Source organism: Lepus europaeus, chromosome 3, assembly GCF_033115175.1.
Source record: "Lepus europaeus isolate LE1 chromosome 3, mLepTim1.pri, whole genome shotgun sequence".
NCBI lineage: Eukaryota > Metazoa > Chordata > Mammalia > Lagomorpha > Leporidae > Lepus > Lepus europaeus.
In genome coordinates, this window is record NC_084829.1 from 16,705,436 (window position 1) to 16,732,494 (window position 27,059).

General features: G+C 50.5%; 2 protein-coding genes across 2 annotated transcripts; both read right to left on the reverse strand.

Moving 5' to 3' along the window:
* Window positions 1-6,109: 6,109 nt before the first annotated feature.
* LOC133754423 (butyrophilin subfamily 2 member A2-like) lies at window positions 6,110-16,298 on the reverse strand. The gene is made up of 8 exons (XM_062184924.1): window positions 16,218-16,298; window positions 15,112-15,459; window positions 11,788-12,069; window positions 9,922-10,106; window positions 9,872-9,884; window positions 9,510-9,554; window positions 9,389-9,415; window positions 6,110-7,571 (listed from the first exon to the last, which is right to left on the reverse strand). Exons 1-8 carry the CDS (start codon window positions 16,288-16,290, stop codon window positions 6,949-6,951), a joined length of 1,596 nt encoding a protein of 531 aa, XP_062040908.1. The 5' UTR covers window positions 16,291-16,298; the 3' UTR covers window positions 6,110-6,948.
* Window positions 16,299-19,719: 3,421 nt separating this feature from the next.
* LOC133756421 (butyrophilin subfamily 1 member A1-like) lies at window positions 19,720-24,943 on the reverse strand. Its single transcript, XM_062187116.1, has 5 exons — window positions 24,643-24,943; window positions 24,296-24,316; window positions 24,180-24,206; window positions 21,816-21,842; window positions 19,720-20,237 (listed from the first exon to the last, which is right to left on the reverse strand). Exons 1-5 carry the CDS (start codon window positions 24,941-24,943, stop codon window positions 19,720-19,722), a joined length of 894 nt encoding a protein of 297 aa, XP_062043100.1.
* Between the last annotated feature and the right edge of the window lie 2,116 nt (window positions 24,944-27,059).

Sequence of the window (27,059 nt, forward strand, 5' to 3'; positions counted from 1 at the left end):
CCTGTTATTATTTCTGTGAGTTGAAAAATGAAAGGGTAGGGAGGGGCCTAGGCAGCCTCTTCTTTATCAAGTCCCCCTGAAGCTGTGGTTCTTTGGCACAACTGCCCTGGGGGCTATCCCTGAAGGTTGCCAGTGAATGGGCCAGCTCAGGAGGTGAGGTCCAGTTACAGCCCAAAAGCCATCTCCCTCAAAGCAACTCATGAGGCCTACTATTCCTTATTTTGGACCAAACCTCTTATAGTTATGGGAAAATATTTTAATAGTTCTATAAAGTGGAAATCAACTTTCATCTACCAACTAGTGATAGTCTCAATTCACAATTCAGCGTATTTCCTTCTAGATTTATTTTGTGCTTATGTACATCATAAAAACAATCAATATGGGGTTTTGCATAATTCAAAAAATAGTCACATGATTGCCAGTATTGTAGGACATCTCAGGTTTCATTTTTGCTATGAACAATGTAATTCTTAATTTAAAAAATTGGATAAACAGATGACCAGTATACATATTTACGGGGATAATGTGGTATTTCAACACATGTAGACAGCATACACTGACCAAATCAGAGTAATTGACCTGTCCATCTCATCATTTATGTTCGGAGCCTTCCAGGTCCTCTCTTTTATTTGCTCATCAATATATAATAGGTTATTGTGGGCTGTCCTCACCTCACATTGCTGTGGAATAAATAATGTGCATCTTATATAAGTCTTTCTTCACACCTTGGATGACTTCCTGATAAGCTGTCTGATAAAATTCCAGAAGTGAGCGTGGGAATCAAAGGGTATGAGCCCTGGCAGAGTCCCTTCCTGGAGTGTATCACTTCCTTCTCAGCCACCCAAGTCACATTGTTTCTAGTGGGAGGGGTGAAATTGATCAAATAATTATTTTATTATGCCTTTATTTGGTCATTTTTCATGTGTTAATTAGCTATTCAGTACTTTCTAGAAAGAGCTTTTGAGGTCAGTTCCCCATTGTTTTCAAGACTGGTGTTGGTGCTGTTTCTTACCTGTCTACATGAGCTTTTTAGACATCAAAGATGTCCATACTTTATTCTATTTGTGAAAAAAAAAAAATCCCTCCTAGCCTTTTTATTTGCTGTGTAATTGGGATTGTGATTAAGACAAAAGACATTTGCTCCAGTTGACCATCCAACTGCCAGAAGAATGATTTTTTTTCCCCAATACAAATGTGATCATGTTGCCTTTTTGCTTAAAAATTCCACCGTGTGTCCCTAGAGAGCCCAGCACCAAGTTCAAGCACCTTAATTGGGTTAAGAAAGTGCTGTTGGTCTGGTTTGATTTGGTGAGGAGCATGCTCTAGTAGACACCTACTCCCTTCTCTCACCTTTCTCTCTGCTCTGCTACCCTACCTGCCCCATTCTACCCTCACCTACCCACCTACTAGGAAGAATTTATGTAATGCATGCGGTTCCCTCAACCCAGAACCTCTAGGTCATGCTACTTGTCTTCACCCTCTCAGGACATCCTATTTCCTGCATGACAAACTCCCATGTTGCCTTCAAACACTCATTGAAGGGCTCTTCCTTCTGCAGTCTCTTCCAGAAGCAATGAGATGGACCCTCACTTCCAGTGCTTCTCCTTTGCTCTCTTATAACATCTTCCTGTGATGCCCCAGGCACCCAGAGAATGAACCCCCTTCCCTCCCAGCACAATCCAACCCAGGTGAGACACACATTGGAAGTCTTAGGTCTTATCTATGAATTTGAAGTAAAATTAAAGCATTTCACTTCATTCTATGTGAGATTTGTTCCCATATGACTCTGGATAGCTTTTGCCTTCTCCAAGTACATGGAAGTCTCCAGAAAGCAGGTTGATCCTGGACACAGCTAGCTTCCTGGACACAGCCAGCTTCCTGGCACATCTGAGCTGAGCCTGGCTTGTAAAGCAGATGTGTTTGTTGTCAAATTCTGCTTCTGAGTGTATCTTCCTCTCCTAAACTGCATTCTTTCATTGTATACTCTCTTCTCTCAGCAAGCAGACTGAAATAGAATTCGCAGCTTAAATCAAACCAGTTGGTTCTTGGCTTGTCTGGCCTGATTTTAGCTCCCTGTTAGACTTAACTTTCTCAAAATGCCACTTATAATGTTTCCTCTGCTTCATCTCACTTCTGTCACTGGTTTTCTTCAGTTAGACTTTTGGCCCAGGCTTTGTGTTCCCAAAGGACGTTGGCGGTAAGAGAGGCTTTTACTTGCACCCGAGGGAGCCAACTGAAAAGGAGAAGGGCTTGGTAAGAAAAGCAAAACTATTTAGAACCCAAGCTATTGCACAGCAGCCGAAATTTGGGAAGCCATCAGTGTATTGGGAAACTGCCTAGGGGTGACCTTTCAGAGGCACAGAGTGGGCGTAGGGAAGGAAGAGACTGAAGAGCTGACGAATCAGAGATTTAGAAAGCAACTCTGTTCTCCAAAACTACAGAATGCTATGATAGAAATCATCAGGTGTCCCCTGACAGTCTCCTTCCAGCCTGTTCTCTGGTCTCTTACTCCTGGCCCCAGACCCCTGTTCCTTGTCTACCTGCCCCCTGCTGCCCAGACTCCCTCCCTGATTACCAGGCATCATTAGGAGACCTCCAAAGTGACTTGGGAAAGGACAAATGGGTCAGCTCACACCGGGCTCAACTCCGAGGAAAACGTTGAGACAATCTCCCTTCTCTCCATCCTCGTCATTAAAATGCTGTTGGGATTTTTCATTTTCCTGTAACCTGAGGCTTTGGGCTCTCGGGTGGCAGGAGCTCAGAACCCGAGACGCAAAGCCACTGGACAAGCACACCATGTGCTCTTTCCATCTGTAGAAACAGGGGTTTCTAAAAGGTTCATTGTTTGTGACCCAGTGGGAGCTAAAACAGAATTTCCCAAGCCCCTTTATGGGTTTCTTTAGAAAACGAACAAAACTTAACCAATTATTATTTGCATTAAAGATGGGGGAAGGAAGATGGCATTGTGTGTGGAACATACAATGAAGCACCTGTTCCTTTCTGTGAATATGTGATTACTGAAACATTATCAGATAAATCCTGAACATGCTCTTTGTTTTGTTTTTGGTTCTTGGAAACCTGAGGGAAGTTCCTTTTGGCTTCAGTTGCTAAGAGTTTTGCTGTATCTGGGAAGCTAAGTCTCGGGGGAGGTGAGCACTGGGAAGCTGACCATGAGGCTCTGACTGCCTTGGTCACGCTGAAGCCAGCAGCCCACGCTCAGCGCAGGCCGTCCAGGTGGATCTGCCAGTATTGGTTCCAGTGCTTGGTCTGCGCACTCTGGAGAGGGTCCCCCATACCAGGGGACCTCTCAGTGACTGGATGTGGGAGGAATTCGTGTGTGACTTGGAGTCAGACTCACGGAAGCAAGGGGTTTGCTCTGGATGAATGCTCTCAGGAAGGGGGAACAAGTCTTCCATCAATATTTCAATACTTTTTATTAGGAAGTGGGAGGAACAGAGTAGGCTGACGTTGTGCTTGGTAAAGAAGCAAGTTTCTCGGTTTAGCAGGAGTTGGGGGGAGGGAGGCACCATCATATTAAGGTTCGCATTGTCTCCCGCCCCCCGGTCTGGGCTCTGACATGATTATAGAGTGGCCTTGGTTTTTTTTTTTTTTTTTTTTTTTTTAATCTGTCAATCATAGTCACAGAACAGCCTTGTTTAGTAGTTGGTGTGGTGTGAAATTGTTTTAGTAGGAAACACATACCGTAGCTGTGAGTGCCTGGCCAACTCCTAGCTGCCAGCTGCTGGGTCTGATTTTTCTTTCCCAGTCAGAACCCCAATTCTCTTTCAGATCTAAGGGTATCTGGGGCTCTATAGTCTTTATTTTCTCTTCCAATTTTGGAAAAGCTGGAATCGTGTTTCTATATGTGGATTGTAGATGGCTTGACTTACCAGAAATCAAGTTCATCCTTCCTCTCTCCATTTTGGCCTCATTTCTTTTCGAAAAGAATAAATTGTTGAAGTGAGATGTGTGAATTGTTTAAAGTCAAAAATAATACCATCGAAGGCAGCATTTTAGATACCTAACTCAGTTCCAGGATCCCATGTTCTGATTCTGAAAATACAGCCTGAAGATTCCTGGGGGAAGGGTGTGTTTTTGATACAGTTTCAAGGGACCGGGGAGGCTAACACTGCTTCTTCTTCTTCTTCTTCTTCTTCTTCTTCTTCTTCTTCTTCCTCCTCCTCCTCCTCCTTTTTTTAAAAAGATTTTGTTTATTTATCTGAGAGAGAGAGTTTACAGAGAGAGGCAGAGGCAGACACACACACACACACACACACAGAGAGAGAGAGAGAGAGAGAGAGAGAGAGAGAGAAAGCCTTCTATCCGCTAGTTCACTCCCCAGAGGGCCTCAATGGCCGGAGCTGAGCCATCCGAAGCCAGGAGCCAGGAGCTTCTTCTGGGTCTCCCATGTGGCTGCAGGAGCCCAAACATTTGGGCCATCTTTCACTGCTTTCCCAGGCCACAGCAGAGAGCTGGATCAGAAGAGGAGCAGCTGGAACATAAACCAGCACTCATATGGGATTCCAGCGCCACAGGTGGAGGCTTAGCCTACTATGCCACAGCTCCGGCCCCAACACTATTTCAATAATACTAAAATGATAAACACATTATCTGTTCTCCCCTCATTCTCTCACTAGTCTACACTATAGTTTTCTAGCAGGTATATGTCTTATAATATCCAAAAAAGATTAAATACAGAGGCAGAAATCAGAATCCAACCATCTTTTATTAAGTCAGACATTAGATTTGAAAGAAGTATGGTATTCCTACACTAAACAATAAAATCAGCTTTGCTTTGGAAACTGCAGTTAGTTTTCATAAAACATGCTATTTGGGGGCTATCACTGTGGTATAGCAGGTTCGGCCTCTGCCTGAAGCACCAGCATCCCACATGGATGTCCGTTTGAGTCCTGGCTGTTCCACTTCCAATTCAGCTCCCTGCTAATATGCCTGGGAAAGCAGTGGAGGGTGGCCCAAGTGCTTGGGCCCCTGTACCCACATGGGAGATTCAGAAGAAGCTCCTGGCTCCTGGCTTCAGAATGGCCCAGCTCCAGCCATTATGGCCAATTGAGGAATGAACCAGAGGATGGAAGATCTTTTTCTCTGCCTCTGCCTCTCCCTCTCTGGAACTCCACCTTTCAAGTAAAATAAATAAATCTTAAAATTAAAAAATACTATTTTTATTGACCTATAATTGGTTTATTATTATTCTAATATAACTAGAAAAAATTTTAAGTTTCAAATCCAAATGCCATAAATATTAACAGATATTAACTCAATTGAACTGTAGCTTTTTTGGGATCCTCAATTTTTTTTATGATTTATTTGAAATTTGGAGTTACAGAGAGATCTTCCATGTACTGGTTCATTCCCCAACTTGCTGCAAAGATTGGGGCTGGGCCAGGCCAGAGCCAGAGCCAGGAGACAGCATGTTCTTCTGGGTCTCCCACATGGATTCTGGGGCCCCAGCATTTGGGCCATCTTCTTCTCTTTTCCCAGACACATTAGCAGTGTGCTGGATCAGAAGTGGAGCAGCTAGGACTTGAATTGGCCCCATATGAGCACTGGTATCACAGGTGGTGGCTTTACCACTATGGCACAACGCCAGCCCCCTCAATATTTTTTTTTAAAGATTTATTTATTTATTTGAAAGGCAGGGTTACACAGAGGGAAGGAGAGGGAGGGAGGGAGGGAGGGAGAGAGGGAGGAAGGGAGAGAGAGAGAGAGAGAGAGAGAGAGGTCTTCTATCTGCTGGTTCACTCCCCAGATGACCACAATAGCTGGAGCTGTGCCGATCTGAAGTCAGAAGCTAGGAGCTTTTTCCAGGTCTTCCATGAGGGTGCAGGAGCCCAAGGACTTGAGCCATCTTCTACTGCTTTCTTAGGCCCTAGCAGAGAGCTGGATCAGAAGAGGAGCAGCTGGGACTCAAAGCAGCACATGTATGGGATGGCAGCACTGCAGGCAGTGGCTCTACCCGCTATGCCATGGTGCTGGCCCCAATAATTTTTTAAGCAATGTTATTTATTTTCATTTTATTTGAAAGGTAGAAAGATAGCACTCATTTGCTGTTCACTCCCCAATAGTGGGGCTGAGCTAGGCTAAAGCCAGGAGTTTGGTATTCAGTCTGGGTCTCCCACGTGGATGCCAAGGACTCAAGTATTTGAGCAGGTGATCCAAGCGGCATCTCAACTGCGGTGCCAAATGTCTGCCCCCTCATCGCTTTTGTGAGTGTCTGCAGGCATCCTGAGACCAAGAAGCTCACCCACCGAGCTTTGGGCAGATTAGTCCGGGCACTCGCCAGCGCAGCTGGGACCTAGGCTGCAAGCTACGCTCAAGAACTGAGTCTCGACTCCTGTTCATTACAGGGACAGGAGCCAGGCCAGACTCAGATGCCTCTTTGTTTTTATTCTTCTTCATCCTAGGTCTGGGCCTAGGATATGCAGGCTGGGTGACTTGGGGGTTGTGTGTTAATGCGCCATCAGCTCTAAGGATCCACAGCTGTTGCAGCAGGGCTTAACCACCTCTGTCGCCTCCCACACTCTCTCCCAAACCTCAGCCCTCCGGTCCCACTTTCTCTGTCTCTGGCTTCCATGTGTGGTCCCCTCCCCTGTCCCCTTCCTAGTCTTAATCCTGCTGCATCCAGTGGCCTTTGCCTTAAGTCTTCAGCATCCACTGTCATGGTGGCTCAACAGTACCGCCCTGATGTTAAAGTGGCAGATTTTCTGACCATCCCATTCTCAACTTTCCCGAATTCTTGGCTGTGAAGTGTGTTCCATAAGACTTGCCCTTGGTTACAAGTGAATGAGCTGGTAAATCCACAGCCTTGTGAGGGGCAGAACTGGGGCAGGGGCGGCCGTGGATATGAGGAGGGTGGAAAAAGATTGTCCTGTGAAGAAGGAAAGAGAGACTGCTCTCGGCCAGGGGCGCTGGACCAATGGCGGGGCTTCTTTACATGGCGCAGAGACCAGGGAATTGGTGCTGTGGGGGCTGGTGGGTCCCTGCCCTGTGCAGGATTAGGCCACCCTCGGGCACTGCGAGGCCGTGAGCACCTGTGAAGGCTGGGCAGATGAAGAGGGGGCTGTCGTCAGACCCCAGCCGGAAGAAGGGCCTCAGGGGCCCGCCGAAGGCTGCCGGGGGGCACGTGTAGATGTGTGATCTGTCCCTCATGTTGTAGAAGGAGACATCGCCAGCTTCACAGTCCAGAAAGACGGCCACGCGGTGCAGGCGCTCTCTCAGGGGGAGGGTCTTGTCAGGGGAGCCCAGGGCCCGGTACTGGTTTCCAAACATCTCCAGGGTCCAGAAGCCGTTCTGAGGAAGCAGCAGAGCCTCCCCTTTCCTCTCGACACTGTCTCTGCACACCCCCACGGCCCACACCATCACGTTCTCCACCTCCACCTCCCAGTAGTGTCTCCCCGAGGCGAAGCTCTCCTGGCCCAGGACGCAGGGCCTGCAGCTGAACCGCTCAGGGTTGTCTGGCACGCTCTGCCGGAAGGGGCCGCGCCTCACGCTTCTCCCGTCCGACGACAGGAAGAGCTCGGGGTGAGCAGTGTCGGGGTCCAGGACCACGTCAGCTGTAGAGGAAGTCTTAGGTTTAGGTCTGGGAATTGGGTGGTTCCTGACCACCTGAGACGTCCCGGGACACCTGCTGGGGGATTCCTCCACGTGGCTGGCCATCCCTGGCAGCTCACTGCTGGCGACTGTCTCTCCTGTGACAGGAGCAGTGTCGTCAGTGGCAGAAAGCATTGCAAGTGAGCCAAGACTGTTTCCAGCATTCTCCGAGCTACCCCTTTTCTTTTCAAGGTGTAGAGTCTCTGGGACTCTAGTTCGTGTCTCGGGGTTGGGCCGCTGCCTGGGATGCCGGCACCCCTCGCCAAGTGCCTCCCAGTCAGCCTCCTGCTAATGCACCTGGGAAGGCAGCGAGTGACGGCTCAAGTGCTTGGGAGGCACCCACGTTGGGAGGCACAAATGGAATTCTGGGCTCCTGGCTTTGCCCTGGCCCAGCCCCAGCTGTTTTGAGTATTTGGGGAATGCACCTACAAGTATAAGACCTCTTTCTCTGTTTCTCCCTCTGTCTCCGTCACTCTGCCTTGCAAATAAATAAATAAACTAAAAAAATCTATTCAGCTTGGCTTAGATGAGCAAGGAGGTTTCACCTCCCATTCTCTACTCTCCAACCCATCAGTAAATTAAGATGAGTCTGGCACTACAGCGTCTTGGATAGCACAGATTTCCTCATCGGTCCCCTGCATTGCCTTAACCAGGTGGCAGCTGATTTAAACATCTGATAAGGGCATCCTTCAATGGCTAAATAAGGAGGACAAATGTCCCCAGCAGCCAACCTGGGAGGTATGTGTGACAAACACACGGGGACATATTTCCAACCAGTTTTTCTTTAACAGCATGGACCTGCCATCTACGCCATCAGGGTAGAGAAATGCGTCAGGCCCCCGACTTCGTGTAGACTTCACCCACCTGCAGTCATCCTTACCTACTTCTCTACCTTTCATCTAGGGCAAAAGGACTTCCTCTTTGCCTCAGGTGGCTATTTCTGATTGTGAGAACTTGTCGTTGTGCACCACGTTGATTGAGTGGAAATTCTGAGATTCACCTCCAGAGGAAAGGTTCACCTGCCTGGTATCTGGGGAAGCCTGGATTCATGTGTTCTTGGCCAAGATGCTCACTAGGAGGAGCATTTCTGCCTGTCCCTCCCCTCCCATGATAGGCAGAGTAGCAGTGCCATCTTGGAGAAAGGAAGAAATTTCTGGTCATCTATGAGGGTACTTCAAAATGTACGTGGAAAATGGAATACAAAATAGGTTGATTTTGGGGCAAAACAATTTTGAAATCCATGCATAGTTTTTGAATAATATGCATTTTCATGCACTTTTTGAAGGCCTGTGTATAAGGCATAGATTTCAAAAAGCCTCCCAAAGAATAAACTTATCTTTCAATACCATTTTTCCATGAGCTTTGTGAAGTGCCCTTGTATTTATGCACCCTGAGTCGATATGGGGTTGCCTTTTTCCCAGGTGCATCTTTAGTTGTGCAGAGACTATGCTATGCCCAGGTTTCAATTAGATAAACAGAATTGTCTTTTCTCAAATTAATCCAAGAACCAGGAGCAACGACTACTGAAATATAACTCTTGGGGACCTCTGGTAATTATGTTTAAAAAGGAAGAATCCTGGGAAGTCGATTGAAGGACTGGTCCAGAGCTGCCGGGATTCCCGGGCAGAAGAGCCAGGATCTGGCATCCGTGAGCCAGTGCCCTGGCCCCCTGTTACCCACCACCCAGCCTTGGATCCTCTTCTTTATCTCTCCTAAAGACACCTGTTGGCTGGCTAGTGGGGAGAACGCCCAGGGTCTGAGGGAATGAAGAGGCACTCACCAGCATGTAAGAGGGTTCTTCGCCACCCTGTAAGTGACAGAGAGGTGAAGATCATGAGATAATGACCAACACAGTAGAGCACAAATCATGCGTGGAGCAGTTTAGGAAAGGCTAGACTTACTCAATTCTTCTTGAAGTTGCTCTGAAAAATAAATAAAATAATGTCCTCAACAGAAGAACGAAGAGAATTCAAATTCATATCAAAGGATGCAAGACTGGCCTATTCTACAAATATAGTGTCTCCCTCCCAACACCATGGAAACTGTCAGGAACCAGAAATGATAGGTAGTGAGGCAGCGCACAGGGTCAGCACTTTTTAGGCTTGTTTTTGTTCAACAGTTAAGTGCATGTAGCCAGGCATCTGAGTGCAAGCGCTGAGCCATTAACGATTAGGACACGGGTGCTCCAACCCCTGCTGCTGTCTCTGTGCGTTCCTTTCTCAGTCCCAGATTCTGCAGGACGGAACTGTGTCCTGGGAAGGGCGCTGATCTCTATCCTTTCCTCTCTCATCTGCATCCTTTCCTTTTCCACACTTTCCCCAGGCCCTTACGTGCAATTTCTTTCTCTTCACGTTCAATCTCCTTTTCCACTGACAGAATCTCCTTTTCCCTGTGGAGCTTCCTGATAAGACAGATGCTCCCAGCCACGAGGAGGATCAGAACAGGGAGGGGGACAGCCAAGGCCACCATCCAAGCAGAAATGCCTGGCGTAAAGGACTCTGCAAAGGGAGTCAGAAAAGTCCGTTTGGTGGGAAACAGGCGACTAGGATGCAGGTGCTCCCCGGGGGCCCATCGGAAGATCTCCCCGGGTTCCTGCTCTGTCGGCATCTCCCTCCGAAGCCCCAGGTAGGAAAGATGCTCGTTCTGCGCTGGCTGACCCCAGAGTGAGTGCCAGGGCTGGGTCAGGAGACAGAAAAGCAGATACCAGGAGCCACCCTGGGAAGGATCCAGGCACATCGGAGCCACTGCCCTGGGCTCCTTGTTGGGAGTAGTGTGATGCCCTCCTGCTTGTTCTGCCCTGTTCCCACCGAGCAGCCTAAGGGAAACCGTGCTAAATCTTTGCCCCAGGCTCTCACTAAAAAGCAAAGTCTGTTTGAGGCTTGTTGCTGCCTGTAGTGTGGCCTCATCGCTTCTGTGAATTAACTCTTCCCACTGCACTCACTGCATTCCAACCACACCAACATCATCCCTTGGGGGTTCCTCAAAACCGCCAGAGATGCTCCTACCGCAGGCCCTTTGCATATTCCTGTTCCTGTTCTGCAGGTTGCTCAGATCTCAATTATCTGCATGGCTACTTTGCTTGATTGCTCAGTTCCTGTCTTTGCAGGGCAGACTATCTGGCCACCCTGTTAAAAACCACAACACTCCACACACCTGGCACTCCCCATACCAACCTTGCTTAATTTTCCCAATAGTATTCATCACCACCTTATATAACAATTTATTTAATCACATGTTTTAATTATTTCACTATTTTTGGCCCTTTGAATGTGAATTCCACTATGTCATGGGTCTTCCTATATTTGGCTCTGTGATTATGTTTCTTGAACATAGATGCTTGCTGAGTATCTGATGAATGGATGTACAGATGTCTGTAGATAGAGAATTTCCCCTGGGCTGCCTCTTGGGAAATCCCATGAGCAGACAGCATCACCAAGTATAGATAGCCACCCACCCCTACCACTCTCCTTGTTCTTTATTTGTTATTGAAGGCTTAAAAATGGCTGCAGGGGTGGGCATTTAGCACAGTCGTTTAGATGTTGCTTGAGACGTCCCGTATCAGAGTACCTGGGTTCGAGTCCCAGCACTGCTCCCAGTGCCAGTTCCCTGCCCGTGTGCACGCTGGAGGGCACCCGATGATGGCTCTGGGACTTGCGTCGCTGCCACCCGTGTGGGGAACCAGCATTGAGTTCCAGATTCCTGGCTTCAGCCTGGCCCAGCCCAAGCTGTTGCAGGCATTTGGGGAGTGAACCTGTAGATGGAAGCGCGCTCTCTCTTGCTCTCTCTCCCTCTCTCTCTATCCTTGGTCTGCCCCATCTATGTCTCTCTCTGTATCTGTCTCTCTACCTTTCAAATAAATACAATAAATATGTAAATTTAGAACAGTTGCAGCACAAGGACCTCGTCAAGGGAGTAACGATGTCCTTAGAGAAGTGGTTCCCACGCTTGCTTCTCCAGACAACTTGATCTTGCGACAGGGGGATGGGCCTCACCTCCAGGGCAGGCTCCTCAGGGCCCCGAAACACCCCCTCCAACCGCTGTCCCCGTTACCTTCTCCACCCACACTGCCGTCCCCCTGCGACCTCCGCTACCCACACACAGCACCCCCAGCCCAGGCTCCAGTCCATCTGCTTAGGACCCCGCCTCCGTGTGCTGAGTCTCAGGGGGCAGAGAACCCACCTGGAATGAAGACCACGGTCTCCTTCTCCTGGCTCAGCAGCGTGTTGTTGACGGAGCAGGACACGTTCCTCACAGAGCCGTCCCTGACCACCACAGCGGAGGTGACTGTGAAGAGGCCGTCTGCGTCCGCCGTGTACGCCTCGGCCACGGCCGGCAGGACCTCGCCGTAGGGGCCTCGCCACACTGCGCGGGGCTCGGGGAACCACCCTTCCGACGTGCACTCCAGCAACACGCCCCCGTCCTCGTGCTCCTTCATTTCTACGACTGGCTGAGAGCCCAGGCCTGCGGAGGGAGACCAGGCTCAGCGCCAAAGCCAGGGGCGTCTCAGCCAACGTGTCTCAGGTCGGTGGCCGAGGCGGGCAGCCCTGGGGCTGGAGAGGATCGAGTGAGCAGCACGCCGGGACACTAGACACCAAGTTGCACACCTTCCTGCATTTGGACTTCCGTGAAGCGAGGAAGCAGAGAGGTTTGAAAAGAGGGAAGGAGCTGGGGAACAAGGAGGAGGGATGAAGGGGAAGAAGAAAGAAACTTAACCTTGAAGTAGATCAGGAAACCAAGACGCCGGGTAAATCGAGAGGTCTCAGCGTCCGAGTGTCACATTGTGTGCTTTCTGTGAGCTCCACCTAGGGGTCACATCACGGTATCACACATCCGTGTGTCTGCCACACATTCTTAATTTCCATTTATTCAGCCATGGACTTTGCTTTTCTCATTTCCAGGCAGGTGTGTCCAGAGACAGGCAGGTTTAGGATTTCACCCTCAGCCTCTGGGATGACTGGTAGGTGGACCCCAGTTTCCTAAAGTTCTAGAATGCAAGGCCAGAAGCCTGCCAGCTTGGTAGAGTTAAGACACATTGTGACCTCAAGACACCATCCTTCTGTCTAGTTCAGAGCTTTCCATCACCACATCTATCCCCTAACCTAAAGCAGACTGCTTTTCATTGGAGAATGGGCAAAGCCAGCTGGCAAAACCAACCATTATCCTGATCCACAGATGTTTACCTGCCAGGAGCTCAGTTAGGTGATTTTCTTATTGTCTTTGAGAATATCAGTGTATTAGAAAGATTTGGGTGCTCTTGGTAACCATGTCACCTCTTCAAAAAGACCATCACAATAAATCCTAAGAAGCCAGACGCTTTTCTGTTTATATTCTATCTTTAAAAGAGTGGTCATTGAGGGAGATGACCAAGTATGAAGGAGCTGCAAGTTCATGGTCCTGGGAGACCCATTAGCCATTAGCCGTGTGTGAGTATCCAAACCTCTTTTGAGCAGTTAAGGCTTTGGTAAGCCTACTCAACAAATTATACTAAAGACAGCAAATTAACACATTCATTTAAGTCCAGTGCTTCCTGTTCTATTTGATTTTTGCCAAGAAAAAGAGGGAGAGAGAAAGCACTTCATACAGAAATCTTAAAGTGCAATTAGAATCAAAGTAACTCAGCAAACTTGAGGGGAAAAAAGTTCTCTGACACTTTCTGTGGGGTCCAGGAAAGGCAAGCACGAGACTACAAACTGGGGGACAATAATCAGTCACCCAACTAGAGAACAAATGAAACAACAACAACAAACAAAACATTCCCCAACAATGAATTCAGGGCAAGGCAGGCCAGACAGGGCCAGGGTCCTATTGAAAGGGGAAGAATGGAGAGTTCCTGCCACACACATGGGTCATCAGTGCAGGGCTGCTGGGACAGTCAGGACACAGAGGTGGGGAACCCCGCCTTCCCTGATGTTCTGTATGATCAGATACAAGATTTCTTAGGAGCGGAAGATGGAGCCTCCCACCACTCATAATCTGAAGCCCCTTGGGAACTCACACACTCTCCAGACTTCACTCCATGCTCTCAGGGACTGGCAGGCCACCACAGTCGTCTGTGTCTTAGAGGATCTTTCAGTCTTCGGATGCTTCCTTTAAGGCAAAAAACACTTACCCACAGGAGTGAGGTCATCCCTTAAATCCATTGTTGTTGTTGTTTTTTTTTGTTTTTGTTTTTTTTTTGTGTGTGTGTTTTTTTGACAAGCAGAGTGGATAGTGAGAGAGAGAGACAGAGAGAAAGGTCTTCCTTTTTGCCGTTGGTTCACCCTCCAATGGCTGCTGCGGCCAACGCATCTCGCTGATCTGAAGCCAGGAGCCAGGCGCTTCTCCTGGTCTCCCATGCGGGTGCAAGGCCCAAGGACTCGGGCCATCCTCCACTGCCTTCCCGGGCCATAGCAGAGAGCTGGCCTGGAAGAGGGGCAACTGGGATAGAATCCGGCGCCCCAACCGGGACTAGAACCCGGTATGCCGGCGCCGCAAGGCGGAGGATTAGCCTGTTAAGCCACGGTGCCGGCCTAAATCCATTGTTATTATTATTTTTTAAAGACTTACTTATTTATTTGAAAGGCACAGTTACAGAAAGAGGGAGAGAGCAAGAGAGAGAGAGAGAGATAAAGATCTTCCATCTGCTAGTTCAGTCCCCAAATGGTCACAGTAGCCAAGGCTGGGCCTGGACGAAGACTCAGCCAAAGCTGAGAGCTTGGAACTCCATCCCAGGGCCCAAGCCCTTGGGCCATCTTCCACTGCTTCCCCAGGTGCATTAACAGGGAGCTAGATTGAAGCAAGAGAAGCTGGGTCTCCAACCAGTGCTTATATGAGATGCTGGTGTCATAGGCAGTGGCTTGACCTGCTACACCACAACACCAACCCCTTAAAGCCATTATTAACACATTCCTAGAAACCCCCATTTAAAATACCACATCTGCTCTGCACCCTTGCCCAACGTCTCCAAGCTGAATTCTCTTTTTATCCGAGGGGTGGAGGGATTGGCACCAGACTTAGTACATAATTGTGTCTCAGTGCTTAATCACGCTTTAATGAAATCAGCGATTTACATATCAGTCACTTCAACTACAATCAATACTGAGGGAAAAGGGGTAGAAGGCAGGATTGGTGTTGCTCAATCACTGAGATGTCTACACCTTGTAGTTCTCGTGGACAGTCCTTATTCCAATTCTCCCCGAGCAAGTCCCGAGAGGGCTCCTCCCACCCTCGAAGTGCTCAGTTGCAGTGATTGAATGGGCCTAAGAACTGTCTGTAGGGATGGATAGACCATTCTCCCCTGCCGGAGCTCTCGGCTGTATTCTAGGGCAAGAGCTGATGCCACAGATGGCAGGGCAAACCCACTCAGGTAGCCACTGGACAGCAGGAAGTCCCCTCCCTGTTTCAGCACACACACACACACACCCGAGGGCAAAAATCTACTGATCTGAGATGACTCGTGGTTAGACAGAAACTCCCCCAAAGTCACGTCGTGAAAAGGCAAGGAAACAAAATGAAGAGACGCACCTGCCACCAGGAGGCGCATGGTAGCCTCGTCATAGGACCTGCCTTCTTGGAAGTAACAGCGATAAATACCGTCCTCGCGGGCGGTGAGGTTGTGTATGACCAGTGCCAAGCTCCCCCTGCCGATGTCTTCGCTCACGAAGGTGGTTCTTCCTCGGTACTCCTCCATCTGCTCCTCTGGTCTCTCTCGTCCGCCCTTATACACGAGCACTGCAGGGGAGAACTGAGACCGAATCCACCGCACCTCCATGTCCTCAGCACTTTTCTCGGGCGACAGGTGGCAGCTTAACGTGATGTTTTCTCCCAGCATGGCCAGGATCGGATCAGTTGGCCCCACGACAGCAAATTGGGCTGTTGGACGAAGGGGTAGGATCAGACAGGGACTCCAGCTGTCAGATAGCTAAGGCAGGAAAGGAAGTAGTTGTTCCAGGGAACATAGGCTTCCCACGGCCACAGGACTGAGGTTTCTGGGGGTCTGGAGCTATGGCTGGAGGGCAGCAGCCTTGGGGAAGCCATTTTTGAAACAGCTAATGCTTCTCGGGCAAGGAACCTCAGAGAATCACACTGAACATCCCCTACACCCAGGGCTAAGGGCTTTCTCTTCTAGTCCCCAGTCTAGATTAGTACCTGCATGCAGGACAAACTTGAGCTCTCTAATAGAATACTCACTAGGTAGTTTCATTGGAAATGGGTGGTAAATGCAAAGTGTTCACTGGATCTTGAATATTTAGAATTATTAATGTTAAATATTACATTGGTGATATCTTTCATTAAGTAGTCATATACAGATTAATATTTGGTGATTTGGGTTAAGTATTAATAACATTTGTGCATCCGCTTCTTTTCACTTTTTGAAATGTTGCTACTTGGAGATCTGCAGCTGTATGTGCGGCAGGCCCTTGTAGCGCTCACTGCTTTGCTGTTGGGCAGTGCTGGTATAAACCAGCAAGCACATTCTAACAGGAGTGCGAAGGAGGAGAGCGCTCAGAGTGAGGACGAGGCTGGGTGAGGACCCGATGCCGCTGCAGTCCTTGGAGCTTCGTCCGCAGAATGAAGGGGCAAGGTTGCTCTCTGAGGAGCTGCTAGGAGTGAGCGGCACACATCCTTACCTGAGACCCGGGCACACAGGCTGAGAGCGGAGAAGAAGAGAAGGGAGGCTGGCAGGGAAGCAGCTGGCTGCATCAGTGCCCTTGACGAGTCACCCAGGACAGGGAGGGACCACAGGCCTAGGGGCACAGAGAAGAAGCCGGCGAGGAGAGCTGGGGCCACAGTTGTCATGTAGGTCAGACGTTCCTGTCACCCCTCTTGGTCTCATCAGCGCCTCAGCGTCGGTCTGGGCAGCAGCCCCACTGTCCCATGGTTCAGGCATGTTTCAGTGGGTGGATTTGGTAAACCTTCCGTGCAAGAAGCCAACAGCAGCATGACAAGGCAGGCAGTTTTCCACTCTCTTCTTTGAGAGTCCGGTTTCTCCAGTGGTCACTCGATATTCCTCCCTGCACCCCCTCCTCCCTGTAGATCAGGCCAGGTGACCCAGGTAAAGAGGACAGGCAGAAGGGCCCACCTTCCCACAGGTGGGCTCCACCTCCAGGGGACCCAGCTTTCCTCTCTAGCAGGTTTTGACCCCCACCTGCCACCACCCCTCCACCTCCACTCTCACCCCACGAAGTGGGAGCACATCCCCTCCCTTTCTGCCTTCTAGAATTAAGCTCTGTGTCTTCTTTTCTCCTCTGACCCACAAAGGATGATCCTCAGAGGTTCTTCTCTGCAACCACTCATGGGCACAGTCAGCACCAGGAAACAAGCAGTCAGGAGAGGAGACAAAGCCCCTTTCTGTCTGTTGTTGGTGGAGGTGTCCAGAATTGCAGGGCCGGGACCTCTGAACCGTCCCCTCAAGGCATCTGAAGTGCCAAGATCGCTCAGAATGTTTTGCAGTTTAGCCAGTGGGTCTGCCAGCCAATGGTGTGCCTGAGCCTGATCTGTCATCAGTTACCAGGTAGAATACACAGGAACAGTTTGGAGGAAAAAGGGAAAAAACCCAGTAAATAGCGAAATAGACTTTTGAGCTGATCCAGTCATCTTATTTCCTTTTTCTTTGCTCAGAAGCAGGATTCTTTTCTTTCTTATTTTTTCATTCCTTTCCCAAGTCACAGCAGGGAGCTGGATAGGAAAAGAAGAAGCAGGGACAAGAACTGGTGCCCATATGGGATTGTTTAAAAAGATAATTTATTTAATTGAAATACAGACTGAAAAGGGAGGAGGAGAGAGATCTTCCATCTGCTGGTTTACTCTCCACATGCTCTAACAGCCAGGGCTGGGCCACGCTGAAGCCAGGAGCCAGAAGCTCCGTCTGGGTCTCCCACAAGGGTGGCAGGGACCCAAGGACTTGGGCCATCATCCACTGCCTTCCCAAGCACTTTAGCAGGAAGCAGGATTAGAAGTGGAGCAGTCAGGACTCAGACTGACACTCCCATATTGGATGCAGGCATGCAGGCAGTGGCTTAATTTGCCGCGCAAGAATTAATTGCTTTAAGTCTTCATTTGTGGTAGTTCTTTATGGCAGCAATAGAAAATTGATCCGATAAGGATGTTGTGCAAATGTCACAATGCAATGAATTGAAAATGGGGAGTGGAATGCGTGCGTGGACCATTCTGCTGTGGCAGGAAGACTTGGAGTGCAGAAAAATCCCAGCAGAAGAGTGAGCATCATGGACAAGTTCACTGAACAAACAGAACTTGACCCGTGTCAGGTTAGGGGATAAGTGGTGAGCAATGGCAGGCATGACCAAGAATATTGGCTTTTGCTTAGCATGTATCAGTTAAAAGGAAATGGGTTTAACATCCACCAGTGACCTGTGGTGGATGTACCTCTGTCCTGGAGGCAGACTGAACATGCAGTGAAAAATGCCCCCAAAGTTCTTCTAACTTCTCTCAAGTTATATTATTTCATAGATCATCTTTAGGTTATTTGCTATGCTTATCAAAGACCATGTATGCCAGGAGATTGGTTCTGGCTCCATGGTCACACCTCATAGATATGGGTGGGCACAGCTATTTTCCATTATTGATTTTAGTCTCTAGTCCCTTCCCCAGTTCTGTGCGAGACAGTTTCTGTGACAGAATTCTCCCAACCAAGACACCCTGGGAAGCCAAGCCAAAGGATTGCTGGGCCTATAGCTTTGACAATCAGCTGGGAAGGAATCAAGAGGGGGTGTGTCCTCCACCCCACCTACAGTGATCCCTCCCTTGGGTGGGCAACCTCAGGGCCACACACGGTGCTTTTCTAAGGGGACAGTAAGACAGCAAAAAAACGGGAAGTTGATAGTTGATCGGGGACAGAGGCTGAATATCCTCCAGCAGCACCACCTACTGCGTGAGCTACACAGACTACTCAACTTTGCCCTCCTTCAGCTTCTACACCTGCAAGGTGAAAATACCTAACAGGTGTTTTCTCCCAAGGCTGTTGTCAGAATTAGTTGAGTAAAATCAACCTAAAGCACTGAGCACAGCCCCCAGGGTGTTTTATCTTTTTCTTTTGAAAGGCAGAGAGAGAGAGAGAGAGATAAAGAGAGATAGAGAGAGAGATCTTTTCCCCAAATGTCTGCAACAACAGGAGCTGGGCCAGGTTGAACCCAGGAGCCAGAAACTCCATTTGGGTCTCCTGTGTCGGTGACAGGGACTCAATTACTTGAGCCATCACCACTGCTCCACTGCTTCCCATTAGCAGGAAGCTGGAACCCAGAGCAGAGCTGGGACTCAAACCCAGGCACTCTGGGATGTGGGCTGTTGTGGGATGCAGGCATCCCAAGCGGCATCTTAAATGCTACTCCAAATGCCCTTAACTGTTGAAGTGAAATACTCTCAGCAGAAAGCTCTTTGTGGGGAGGAGGAATAAACAAATCTGCAAATTGGAAAAGGAATATGGAACCATCTGGGGTGAAGGCAATGCAAACGATATTGAAATTGTTTGATAGAGGATTTATTGGATTCTCAGAGACGGTATTATCTGGCATTAGATGGAAAAACGCAGGTGGACAGCCAAGTCCCAGCCAGCGGGCTGCCCTGGTGAAGTGACTCTTCTCCATGCACTTCATTGTCTGCTGGGTCCCATGTGGGTCAAAACAGATGAAGCATTTGTAGGAAAAGCTGGAATGGCAGAGCCCCACCCAGATACGCTTCCTGCTGCTGTTCTCTGAGGCACACACTCAAGACAATTGTGGTGCGCACTGGCTTTCTCCTCTTCATAACGGTGAGAGGAGATCAAGGTCAGACCTACCTCTCCATCCCTGTCTTTCCATCAGGACTTCTTGTCTTTGTTTCCCTATGAGGTTCATTTTTTAGATTCCAGTTACAGTGGCGACATCAGAGGAACCTTCCTGACAGGACCCTGGGGTGCACTGTCCCCCCTGGGTTCTCAGCATCACCGAGCCCCAGGGTTCCCCACATGAAGAATGGGAACCAAAGGGCTGCAGCTCTTGAGAGCAAGGCCAGAACGGCTTGGCCTCCATAGCTGGCCAGGAAGGGAGCCCAGGCTGCCGTCCCTGAAGCCATTCCTCACCTCCAGGCAGCGGTCTGTCCTGCGGGCTCAACTGAAACTCCCCTCCCGCCATGGCCTCAGTGACAGATGGTCAGGGGGGCTGGGTGATAGAACCAGAGGCAGAAGAAAGGGCGGAGGGGCCCAGAGAAGCAGGTCTGGGGGAAAGTGTAGAGGTGAGACCCATCAGCTGCGTTATAGAAAGACACATCCCCAGCCTCGTAGTTCAGGAAGATCCCCACTCGCCTAAGGGGCTCGCCCAGGGGGAGAAGGGTCCGCGGGGAGGTGAGGGCCTGGTACTTATTCCCGCACAGTTCTAAGGCCCAGACTCTATGTTGAGGTGACTCTTTGATTGTCCATGCCCTTTCCAGATGATCTTCACAAACCCCGAGCTCCCAGAAAGTCCTATCCCCTACTTCTACTTCCCAGTAATGTCTCCCCGAAGAGAAGGCCTCGTGACCCAGCACACAGGGGTCATACAGAAACCTTCCCGGTTTTTCAGGGAGATCCTGCGGTAGGATTTTGCGCTGCACGCTTCGGCGATCCTCAGACAGAAAGAGTTCAGCAAAGGCGGTGTCTAGATCAAGAGTCACAGTGGCTGTGAGAGGAGGAGGAGAGAGAGAGCCCCAGGTCAACTCTGGCATCTCAGGACCCTCAAGGACTGGGCGAAGGGGACGGAAGCCGATCTGAGCTGGAGTGATAGCATCTCCCCATGACGTGCCCTCAAGGGCAAACCTCGAAGACCCACAGGGACAGCTGCTACTTTCACCAGGAGCAGACATTCCAAGTTCCTGAAAGCTGGAATTCCAAGGTCTGGAAGCAGACTAGCTACTCGGGAATCCCTCTCCTACACTGGTCTCCTCTCCCTCAGCCTTCCTGTAAAGCACTCCGTGTCACTGCGCTGTGTGCCTTGTGTTTCTCTGCCATACTGCAGCAGGGCCCAGGAGGCAGCCACTGTGCATCGGTGAGCCAGCAGCTGGCAGTGAGACTCAGAAGACTCGGGAGAAACTCGAATGGGAGAAACTCGAATTGTTCACCAAATCGTGGCTCATTTTCCCTCCGGGGACACAGCTGTGTGATGTTTCTCAGTCTTCCTCGGTGCCTGGGAGAAGCTTTGCCACTTCCAGGCAGACCCGTGGGCAGCCTGCTACGCTACACCTTTTCCTTTCAAATAAATAAGCAAATCTTCAACTAAGTAACTTAAAGACTACAGTGCCTGGCACGGACTCCCTGAGCTTACATCCCGGCATCACCACTTCCTAGGTGTGTGACTTGGAGCAAGGCATTTTTTTTTCTCTTGGAGCAAGATGTCTTTCTCCATCTTTGTGGTTTAATTTCCTCCATTGGCATAACAGTGGCCCCTCCCTCTGAGGCTGTTGCTAGAATCAATGAAGGGATAACACAATTAAAGCATTCAGACTTGTGCCTTGTGTTTGATGGATCGCGCTGCTTTCAGTGTTGGCTACTTAAGAAGGCACTGTGTCATAGCACGTAAAGCCATTACTTGCAACCTGGCAATCCCATATGGGTGCTGGTTCTAGTCCCGGCTGCTCCACTTCTGATCCAGCTCCCTGCTATGACTTGGGAACGCAGCAGAAGATGGCCCCAGTGCTTGGGCCCCTGAACCCGTGTGTGAGACACAGAAGAAGCTCCTGGCTCCTGGCTTTGGATTGGCTCAGCTCCAGCCATTATGGCCATCTGGGGAGTGAACCCATGGATGGAAGATCTCTGTCTCTCCCTCTCTTTATGACCCTGACTTTCAGATAAGCAAATAAAATCTTAAAAATGTACATGATGTAATTCATCCCTCCTTCCAGGGGTTCTGCACGCGACCCTTTCAGGGGGTGACGCCTGTGTTCTGAGGGGAGAGGAGCTTGGAGGTGCTGGGTCTCCTCCAAGATGCATGTGACCTCTGTGAGAATGGGTCATGTACGTGGAGGAACTATGTCAGCTGAAGATACTGGGGGGCAGAGAGACCTGAGAGAAAGTGGGTGGGGAGGGCTTTGCACAGGACCTGGCATGTGCACTTCTGGGAAGGAAAGAGGCCCAGGTGCTGAGCTGGGTTCATGGAGTTCAGCCAGGGCCCTGGCTGCAGCCGGATGATGGAGAGAAGCCATTAAGACCTATCCTATGGAGTCTTCAGGCCTCAGACCTTAGGAATTAAATGGCCACTCACCAGCACAGGCCCGGGCTTTTCTCCAATCTGCAATGGAAAGAGCAGTGAGTCTAGAGCCGTCAATGTCCCAATCCTTGGTGCCGGCACTGCCTCTCCTGGCCCGCCTCACTCAGCTCTGGTGCTTGCGTGGCTTCCCCTCCTCATGCTCCTGGTGTCCAGGTATGGGGCCAGAGGAAACGGGCCCTTCTGCAAGGCCCCAGCACGCACCAGGTCACATGACACTGCCGTCACCTGGGACCCAGTCCTGGGCCCACCCTGCTCTGCTCTGTGGCCATGATCCACACACGCCTGTGGTTAGACAGGTGTCACGGCCCATCTCCTCTTGCAGTGTCCTGCCTGTGACAAGTGTGGCCAGCTGTCCAGAAGTCTATCTCTCAGTCTGTCTCTCACTTCACTAGCCTTGTCAGGGAATATCTGTCTCTCATTGGTATTAGTTCACCTCTTGCTGCCATCAGGGACTCAGAATATAGACTTTCTTTAGAGCTTATTCTAAGCAGCCCTCCGTATGTCCCAGGTGCCACGGCTCACTGCCTGCTGGCTCACAGCCCTCTTCTACATCTATCTGTTGTTAGCCATGACTCACTAGCCATGCAACTCAAAGCCTGCTAATTACCGCCCCCCCCCCCCCCGCCCCGGTACTCAGTTTCTTCATCTGCAGCACGCGTGAGACCTGCTTCATGTTCGCTGGGGAGGGATTAGCACAGAACCTGGGCATATTCACCTCAGTAAATGTCCCTGCCTTCTGTTTTGAAAGATCCAGTTATGATCCCTGCACCAGTGACTCTCAAATCTACACACCCGCAGGAGACAGCATCAGCAGGTGCCGGCTGTGGAGTTAGGGGTTAGCTCAAGACCGAAGGGAAAGTCTTGGAGAAGTCTGGCAGGAGGAAATGTGTTACGTTGATGATCATAGAGGGGCAGGTGTGGGGGAGAGGATGCATGGGGTTCTATTGGAACTGTGCTCTTTGTAACGATGATGACATCTGCCTAGTGTCCTTAGTGGAGAGCCAGGGCACTGGGCACAAAGCGACGGTGACATTCCAGACGGGAACTGATGGGCGCGTGACGTTGGAGGGTTAGAGAAGAGGGGAGTGGCCTAGCAACAGCTGACACCTGCGCAGATCCCGCCCTGGTCTTGGCACTGCCCTTAGGACCTGACAGGCATTAACCACACTCACAACATGGGGAAGTAGACACTTGTACTCCCCACATTTTACAGCCGACAAGCCAAGGCCCAGCAAGGCTAAATAACTCACCCAAGGCCACACAGCTGGTTACCAGCTGGGCTGGTTTGAGCCCAAGTGGTCCAGCTCCAGGGTCCACGCTCTAAGCAGAGAGCAGCAGTGCTTGAAAGAAGGGCAAATGGCTACTGGCCAGCTCCAGTGGGTGGGAGAGATCAAGAGGCTTTGGAAATGACTGGACGGTGGTGTTCTGTGCTTGGATGAAGAGCTGGCCAGGGTTGGTGCAGTTTGGTGTTGAGTGCACTGGCTGTGAGGTGCTTCTGGGAGTCTAGAGGCCCTTGAGTTTAAGGAGTGGGCACAGCACTAAGGAGCCAGGACCCAGCGGCTGGAAGGGCCAGCTTATGGGTGAGAGCCCTGGAAACAGATTGAAGCTTACAGAGAGTGTGTGTGCTATGAAAAGAGATCCCAGCACTGAACTGCCTAGGAGGAGGGAAAGAACCGGGAGAGGCAGAGAGGAGGGCGAGCGATGCGGGGAGGACTGTGTAGACAGAACAGCGCCGTGGATGGACGGACTCCCTGGCTGCAAGGCCGAGTCCAAGGGCACGGGCAGTTTTCGGGGGGTGGCAGAGCATTTGTCCCTCGACAGAAGGCCGTGTGCGTTCTCTGTCCTGAGACTTCCGGGAAGCAATGTGCTGGGTGTGCTGGTTGTTTTCGGACTTCCTGTCTGCGTCCTGATGTTCAGTTAAGCTGAACCTCTTGAAATGAACGGAGCAGCAGCAGAAGCTCTCGGCGGCGGAAGGAAGCGGGCGCCCAGGAAAGGGGTGCGTAGTTTGTGAGTGACTGCTGTTGAGAGACGCGCCATGGGAATTTGTGGTAGAAGAAGAGGAAGTTGGAGGAGTGGTGCCTGCCTGAGAAAAGGCCTGTCCTGGGCAGGAGGAGAGAAAGGAGCCCGCTTGGGTAGACGGTCAAGCGACAGGAAGAAGAGCAGGCTGACAGGAAGGGTATGGAGCTGGGTTTGGGCCTGAAAACATTTGGTGCGTGTGTGGGGTGATAGTCAGGCGAGATTGGACTATGGATTAAGTCTGCATTGGGTAAGAGGAAGGCCCCCAGGGAAAGAGTCAAGATAAAGGCGTCTAGTCACTGAGGCAGGCGAAATCGCAGGGGAAAAGCCACGGCTACTTACCGTCCACTTTCTGGGCTTTTCTCCAGCCTGAAGTAGAACAAAGAAAGCGCGTGAGAAGGCTGGCGTGGCGCCAGGCCTCGGGTCTTACTCAGAAGAGAGGGAGGCGCGGAACTTACGTAGCTCTCTCTGGAGTTTCTCTGCAAAAGGACAGGAGACAAATCGGCAGTGTTCCCCACAGAGCAGTGAGGCTCCTCGGGAAAGGCCCTGCGTGGGACCCCAAGGCTGTCTCAGGTGTGGTCTCCTACATGGGACCCCCTTCCTGCAGGAGCCCCCGGACGGAGCTCTGGGGCCCGGGCAGGGCTGTAGCTGGGACAGAGTCAACAGGGGGGCTGGTGGGGCTGAGTGGAAAGACCACACGAAGCACCTGGGGAAGAAGACCTTACTGAGCCTCTCTCTTTCCCCTCGTCCAGTCCCATTTCCATGCTCTCTGGCCCTCACAGCCTTGGTCTTCCGAGGACTTTACCTCTGCCCCCACGTTCCTGCTCTTTCTCTCGGTGCAGTTTCCAGATGAAGCCAACCGCGGCCACCAGGAGAAAGGCCAGCAGCAGCGAGAGTGAGCTCAGAGCTGCCGCCCCAGGGAGTTCCTTCGGGAGAGGAGCACCTGCGTCACAGGGGCTGTGCCTGCTTCCTGTGGGAGGAGACAGGCGAGGGTCGCGAGCTGGGGGTGCCTCGGGGACCCCCAGCATCACTGGTCTGGTCCAGTGGCAGGGCAGTCCATTGCCCAACAAGGACAGTGCTTCCAACTTCACCCCATGCTCCCCCATGGGTAGTTAAGCATCTAGGAAACCTTGTGTATCACTAACAGAAAAAAAGAAAAAAAAGCCTCCGGGGTCCAGGGCCGAAATGGACAGGAGGAAAAGGGACAGACAAGGTCACTGTTGGGAAACAGGACAGAAGCTGGGATACGGAGGATGGGTGGGAATTTTGCCTCTTCCTCTACTCAGAAGAAGGGGTTTTTGCTGAGAACCGCCTTGCCCCTGAGGGCCTGAAGAAGCATGCCAGCACTGAATGCAGTCTGGGCGGGAGCCCCTAGTCCTACGGCGGGCGTCTCAGCTGCACCCGCACCCTACATCCAAACGCCCAAGTCCCAGCTCCAGTCCTGCTTTCTGCTTCCTGCCAGTGCCGTTCCTGGGAGGTCATGGTGAGGGCCCAAGGAACTGGGTTCCTGACACCCACACGGGAGACCTGCATGAAGTCCTGGGTTCCCATGGCAGGCATCTGAGGAGTGAACTGGCAGATGGGAGCTCTCTGTCTGCCTCAAAAAAGAAAAGAAAAAAAAAAATCCAACAGTCTTTAAAAAATAAGTAAAGAAGCACTCTGAGGTCGAGCCCCCCTCCCCCTTTATTCTAACGGCTTCGGCTAAGCCATGCAGTGTCTCTCTGTGTAGTTTTCCACTTAGAAAATGGAGAATTCACTATTAACCTGAGCCCTGACCCTTCCAGATCAACAGGAAATGTGAGACGAGAGCTGGGCTATCGAAATGAACTTTTATGTGTGTGCATGTTCTAAATTCTACTTAGCGTCCAGCCCATGGTGGGCACCCAGTAAGTTCACTCCCAAAATGTCCACAATAACTGGGGCTGGGCCAAGAGCCAGAAACTCCATCAGAGTCTCCCAGGTGGGTGGCAGGAACCCAACCACTGGAGCCATCACCTGCTGCCTCCCAGGGTGCGCATCAGCAAGACGCTGGCTCAGAATTGAAGACAGGACTTCATCCCAGGCACTCTGCCTACGGGATGCAGGCGTTCCAAGCTGCTGCTTAACCCACTGTGCTACAAGACTGCCCACCCAGTGCTTTTTATTTTAAACAGTTTTAGTCTTTCACAATTTTTCCTGAGCACATAGCAGGCAGCAGTACTTCATACAAGGTAGCAAATTATTAGATAAAATAATTTAAAATATTTTAATCTGTTTAAAATATTAAACAGATAAACAGACTCTTTCCTCAAGAAATGCTAAGTAGTGCTTTAAAAAAAAAAAAAATCCAGAAAAGGGGATTTCCCAAGCATTATCTAGCTCATTTGCAAAGGGCCTAAGATGAGCAGGCAGAACAACACACATGCAAATTCTCCATTTCTTTTAACAGCATCCTCACCTGCCTCCTCCTGTCCGGCAGCGGTGGTTTCGGGGAAGACGGGTGATTGTACAAATGCCGAGTATCCCGGGGCTCCGACTGGGCACGTCGTGGCAGAAGCGCTGTCCACCACACAGAACTCCCCTCTGTGGTGCACACTGGTCCCATCCTGGTCCAGAGACATGAGCAGAGCTGGCGGCAACAGTGGCTGCTCTACCTCCAGATGCTTGGTTCTTCACCTTGGGGAGTGTGGTGTGGGGAACTGGCTGTCCTCTAGACACTGGCCAGAAAACCAGTGACTTCAAGGGTCACTCCCTGCCAGAGGCGCTAGGAGGTGGAGACAGGCATGAGTAAGGTAGGACACCGGACCCTCCCTCCCCCAACTTCAGAGCTTCTTTGTGCATTTCTGTCTGCCTGCTCTAGAATGTAAGAGATTTTTCTGTTTTGCCCTCTGCTCAATCCCCAGCACCAAAAACAGAAGGGAGGTCAGATTGTCAGATAAAAGGTATTGTGATTTTATTGCCCAAGTGAGCAACCCTAAACATAGGAGCCGCTCAATAAATATCTGTGGAAAATACCTGCTTGGGGCAGTAGATGGGGAAACAGACAAGCCAGGCAGAGCAGTGGGCAGATCCAAGATGTTGCTGTGGACGTGGGAGACAGGTGGGCGAGCGCAGCCTTGACCCAGGAAAAGTGCTTAGGACGGCACAGCCGAAAGTCACGGGATTACCTCTATGGTGCATGACAATTCGGATTTTTTTGGTTCTTCGCCCTCCCTTCATGCCGGTTCTGGTAGGCAAAAGGAG